Source organism: Atractosteus spatula, chromosome 2, assembly GCF_055471065.1.
Source record: "Atractosteus spatula isolate fAtrSpa1 chromosome 2, fAtrSpa1.hap1, whole genome shotgun sequence".
Lineage (NCBI taxonomy): Eukaryota > Metazoa > Chordata > Actinopteri > Semionotiformes > Lepisosteidae > Atractosteus > Atractosteus spatula.
The window spans coordinates 51,698,522-51,704,537 of record NC_142707.1 but is presented as its reverse complement, the minus strand read 5'-3'; the positions used below and the strand labels follow the sequence as shown (position 1 = coordinate 51,704,537).

General features: G+C 46.9%; 1 protein-coding gene across 2 annotated transcripts in view; it reads right to left on the bottom strand.

The window, feature by feature from the left end:
• Window positions 1-502: 502 nt before the first annotated feature.
• mocs1 (molybdenum cofactor synthesis 1) overlaps window positions 503-6,016 on the bottom strand; it is a 29,695-nt gene continuing 24,181 nt past the window's right edge. For both annotated transcript variants that reach the window (XM_088908820.1, XM_088908821.1), the window contains one exon: window positions 503-5,537. In XM_088908820.1, the coding sequence (XP_088764946.1) occupies window positions 4,225-5,537 (1,313 nt within the window). In that variant the 3' untranslated portion in view covers window positions 503-4,224. The remainder of the gene's footprint in view (window positions 5,538-6,016) is intronic.

Here is a 6,016-nt window from a genome sequence, read left to right as displayed (position 1 = left end):
TCGCAGGAAAAACAATGCTGTGGGTGTGTCCGACAGTGACACCCCCACCTGTGTCTCCTCATCAGCAAATTAACTAGTAAGAGCTGTTTAATCAGATATAACAGCAAGTTACGTACAGGAGAGGGTTGCATAAAGTTCTGTGTACTCAGATTGCTGGAAACAGTACCCTTTTTGACAATCAGGATGAAGGAAAGAAGTCTAAACAAGCAAGCAGATCGAGTAAGTAATCAATTAACAGTGGAGATGTAGAGCTCAGCTGGAAAGCTGGAATGAAAACCAGCAGACAGTGCTCCCCCAAAACTAGGGCTGGCCACTGCCACAGAGGGACATTGGTTTGGCTTGGAAATTGTGCTTCAGACGGAAAAGCACCACACCATTTACTGTACAGCTACAACTTGGTTTTCCCTGGAAGTCTCCCCTCCCAGTACCGGCCAGTCCCAGCCTTACGTGAGGCTGCAAGATGTGAACACTGCTGCAAAAACAACTTTGCAACATGTGCAAGGACATATTAGTGTTTCCTTTATTGTCACTGAGGTATACAAACATAGCATTGCAACTCAAATACATCTGTCATAAAGTATGGTATTACAATACAAAAATACAGAATAAACATTACAGTAGATTACAAATTCTGAGGCATTTGACATTCCCTCAAAATTGCACTAAAGAATAGTAGTTGGGATGTGTTCAGTGATTTTTTTAGCATTAAACCTGGAATTACTATCGCAAAAAACATCAAAAAGAGAGAAGCAGAAGAGCCGAACTTTACTAAGAAAACATTCCTGAAATGCTGCAGCACAGGACCTGCTAAAATAATGATTTAAGTCCACCCCAAAGATTTACAATATGAAGAGCTTGTCAAGCACATCTAAAATTTGTGTAAAATGTTGCAATAAATACTGAAATGTGGAATTTCACTCTGATAGTCAAAACATTGAGCAATGCATATCCTTAAATACACCCTGTCCTTCATTGCTATACTTGAAAAGGGCAATCTGTCACTTTATCACAGTCAAAAACGGCAGTTAGTGACTTCTTAATGCTCAACTGTCCTTGCATTGGTTTGCATTTAGCTTATTGTGCAAATTACCTAAAAAAGTTTTGTAAAAGACAGTTGTGAAGAGAAGACAGTCCAAACATCAACCACAGTTAAGAGTTCTTGACATTAATTTGCAAAAGCATTCAATTTCTCAAAAAGTATTTTGATCACATTAAAAAAAAACTTTAATAGATGCTTTCCAATGGGGATTATCTAAACAATGTGAAGAAATATCATGCCTGAACCAACAGAAAATGTTATGATAACTTCTCAATATGCATAGTTTTCAACTTCCAGAAACATACTTTTCTGAAGCATAAAACGTTGGACCTGCAGGGATGCAATGGAGTCACAGCGCAATTCAGTGAAGGTTCGAGATAAAGTTAGTGACAAACAAGGTGATTTACACAGAGTATATCAGCGTTACAGCAATTTTTAGTCAGAATCCAGCCTATGGTATTAACAACTCCCAACAAAGCAACGGTTGGACTGAAGTCTAGTTATCCAAAGATACATGGATCAGTCCATCGGATGTTCAGCTCCCAGGAATGGGAATGAGGTGTGCGTGACGGGCCAGAGGCACAGCCCTCAGGTAAGATGAGCACGCTGGAACGATGGAGGAAAGGGGGTGGACTGCGAGCAGACCTGGCCCGATCTGTTCAATTTGGGAAGGTAAAGGATAAAGTCCCGTTGATGTAATAAAGCACAGGCTCATGAGCCACTAGTTCTCTTGGCATCTATGCTTACAGCACTGCAGCTCTTTCTGGTTTCGGATTTCCAGCACGGGGCTGTAGGGATGCAAGGAGTCAGAACGCAGTCCAGTGAAGGTTTGAGATGAGTTTAATTGCAACGACAATGGCCACTTCCGGAGATCACTGAAGGAGACACAAATACGAGGTGTATTTCCCACAGTGCCCCGAAATGCAACAGTGTTACAGAGAGTTTAATAGTCCCAGTCCAGCCACATTATTCCCATGAATGGGGTTTAAGAGTCCACACTCTACTTGTGGTCTAGTGGCTATTCTTGATGATGCTGTCCCTCCTTTCAGCTATTTTTATTCTGTCACGTACGACAGCAGGTGTCTGTTCAAAAGTCTCTCAAGCCACGTCAGGAGACCAGGACAATGACCCCAGGCCAGATCCAGAGATCTACAGGGCACATGTGGCTTCAGACAGGTCAGAAGATATTATAATATCCCCTCAATGCATACCACTGTTTCCCTTGAAAACCATGTAGGGAGAAGGGTTGTAATACAAATATGATGGGGTAACAGCTGATACAGTTAAAAGATTTTAACATTTTCCCAAGACTTCATATATGTGAAAACTCTCACAAGCATCAAATGTCTTGAAACAATTTAGAATTGTTTGACTTATTTTCCCTGCTTGAAGTAGTTGACACGTTTTATTATATTCCAGAAAAATGCAGAATTTTGGCCCTCAAGGACAGAACTGTTCTCTAAGACTGTCATGTCATGCTTAAAAAACAGACCAAATGTTTTTAATTATCCCAGTTCCCTAGAAATACATGGAAAATAATAAACCGGATCTCCAGCATGTTACCATAAAACAAAAAGTTGGCCAAAAATATCCACTTCCCTTCATGTGTGAAAACAGAGATGTCATCCAGGCCTGTGCGATGGGATGGATATCAGAGCCAGATCTGCATTTTAATACAGGTTTACAGAAGTAAGGCAGTAAATGGCCTACTGCATGTCAGTAACGAAGCACAACTTTAATAATCAACGTACAAAGCATTCGCCTGAGCACAGTTTGAGACTGTTTATGTCACTAGCTGACTGGGCAACTGGACCTCTGAAAGGACTCTATAGTCAAGAGTTTGAGGGTGGGTAAGGTCCCCCCCGAGTGTCTTGGGCAGTAAGGGTGCTTGACTGACTGCAGGTTGAGCTCTGAGATCAGGGTTCGAGAGAGACTGGGTCAGAGCACTAGCTGACTGTGACTGGTATTCTCCAGGTGGTAGTGCACAACTGGGCTGAGCAGTGCCAGGGGTAGGGTGGGATCAGACAGCCAGGGTTCTGCATGCAGTGCTGTCGGTGAGGGACACACCTCTCCGGCAGTACCAGGCGATGCTGGCAGCGTTGTGTTAAAAACAAATGAGCTCAAAGGTGAGAGGGAGGAGGTATCTACCCACACTTCCTCACTAACCAATGTGTGGTTGTGGGGGTTCATGGCTGCGAACTGAAATGTGAAAAACGCACGGCTGCCCAAACATCAGGTGGGCAGAACAAAACCAAGTCGAGGTGCAGAACTTACAGAAGCAGAAAAACCTCTAACCTGTAATGTCACACTAACCACATCGCTGTTTTCTTTACAGAGTTGTCTGCCATGAGCTTAGATTCATCTGTGAGCTGTACAGAAGTTCGAGAACAATATGGGCCTTCAGGGGGAAATCACTAGTTTAGGATAGAAGTCCAGAAGAAGTGCAACACTGAAAGCACTGTTCTTGGTGAAACGGTAGAGAGAACCAGTGACAGCTGCTAAGGGGTGAGTTGTTCAGCTGTGACTTGAGCTTGGCTTATGAAGCTCTGTGGTCTGTTAGTAAATGAGGAATTTCAAGACAACAGTACAGAAATGGCATGATGAGCAGTACAGCACTTAGTGTGAATAAGCTTGCTGCAAATCTGCACCCATGAATACCTTGATGATGGATAACGTCCCCTTTTGGGGTACAGGGGGCATAGTTTCACATTAATAAACAATTGCCCCTCGGTCCTTTCAGACCCTAGACCCTATTATTTCCATCCCTCATTGAAATATCCTGCGTAGAAGTTGTGTGAACCAGGAGAAGCACTACTTGTATATGGAAGTACTGTTCCTATGGAGCATCACTTCCAAGAGGGATATGGTGCAGTTTTCCCTGGGCCTGTAACAGTGCTCAAGTCTCTAAGCAATGTGGCAATCTCCTCTTTTAGAGTTTGTGGACAACCATGCAATCTCTCAGCAACCACCAAAGTGCAGAAAAGCGAAAAGTGTCAGCTCAGACTCTACAGTACAGCCTCGTACTAGTCTCATCTGTGTGCCTAGTTTGGAAATCTGAAGGCTGTGATCACAGTGCCAATATTCAGAACCTGGCTGCACCATTTCACCATAAAGAGTTGGGGCGCTGTCTCTCGTGCTCTGTGCTGTGCGAGGCTGGATCGTCCTCCTGCTCTGATTAATCCGGGTCAATGGGGTCGGACGGTGTGGTGGTAATCTCCTCTCTGCCCCCCGGTCTTGCTGAGCAGCCTGACGTCCTGGATGATGATGTCGCGGGCGGCGGCCTTGCACATGTCGTAGAGGGCGAGGGCAGCCAGGGAGGCAGCAGTCAGGGCCTCCATCTCCACGCCTGTGCGCCCGCTGGCCACGCAGGTCGCCGTGACGACGACGCGCCACCCCGGCTCCACCAGCTCCAGAGAAACGGCCACGCGGTCCAGCGGTATCGGGTGGCACAGCGGGATCAGGGCACTGGTCTGCTTGGCGGCCATAATGCCGGCGATCTGCGCAACCGCCAGGGCGTCGCCCTTGGCCAGCTGGTTCTCCTTCACCAGCCGGAATGCCTTCTCTCCCAGGAGAACGGTAGCGCTGGCTGCAGCTGTGCGCCGACTGACAGGCTTCCCGCCCACATCCACCATGGAGGCCCGGCCCTGGGCATCAGTGTGGGTCAGGTGATCAGAAGGCCCATGCACCCCTGACGTGAGCAGCGCTCGTGGTCCTTCAGCGTGTGGGACAGCCGGAGTGGGCGTGGCAAGACGTGGGTGTGTCCTGGTTTGGCTCACACGTGCCCACCTGTGGATTTTCCTTTCAGTGCTGCAACAGAGCCACGGGAGTCCATCTTTGGCACTGCCATGCGTTTTGTGACGGAAGGGGCTCCTCACTGTCTTTCCTAAACAAGGGTTGACCTCTCTCCTTTTGCTAGGGCTTCCAGTAAAGAGGGTGCGGATCTGACTTCTATTAAAAGGGCTTCTGTCTTCCTGGAGGTGAGCTCTCGGGCTGCTACTGTTTGTGCGTGCGCCTGACTCGGCTTTGTCAGTTTCCAGGCAGGAGGATCTGTGGCTTCCTGCTGTCAGATTGTCATAACCCCACCCTGCTGCGGCCAAAGCCTCTCTGCCAGCTTCACCGAGTCCAAGGTCTTTCCCAAAAGTCACGTCCTGGTTCCAGGAATACGTGTGAGAGTGAGTACCACTGTCTGGCACATGAGAAATTACCCAGAACTCTCCGGGGTGCCCAATTGCCCAGTCCTCACAGTGTAGGGATTGCTTAGTGCAGAAACTATTGCTGTTAAGGCACCAAATGTCTGCCTTAACCATATGGTCTGTAATAGGGAGAGAAATCAGTGTGGTGAGCAATGCTGGGGATACTTGGTGGAAACGGGGGTACAGATGCAGTTGAACAGCTGCGGTCGGTTTGAATTCGACAAGTGTTGACAGCGCCCCTTCGGAACCTCGGAGACTGGAGACGGAGAAACAGTGCAGCACCAACAGCCTTTGCATCCCAAGCCCTGAAAAAAAGAGAGAAACAATTACAAAAAAAAAAGAGTCTGTGGTTCCGAATCAGTATACCACAATTCACACAGAGCCAGCCACAGGCACAAAGCCCTAAAATACTAAATTTCTTCTTAGACCTATACATTGTATACACACACCTCAAAGACCAAGAAAAAACACAAAAAAACACTACAGTTGTGTCCAGCCAGAACAGGATGCACTTCTTTTCTATCCCCTGCTCTTTTTACCAGCCATCCAATTATTGCACCTCAGTAACCTCAGGGTGCTGCCCCAAGACACTTGCACTACCCCCTGCCATCCAGCTCCTTGCACCTCCCCATCACCCTCAAATATCTCTAACCCTGCAGCTGGACACACTCACTGCTATATTCTTGCTATAGAAAACACAGAATTATTTAGCTCCTGGGCTCCCTCTAGGGGCCAGTGGTGTCATGTGTCTAGGCCAACAGTCACATTTTCCAATAAACGGCTC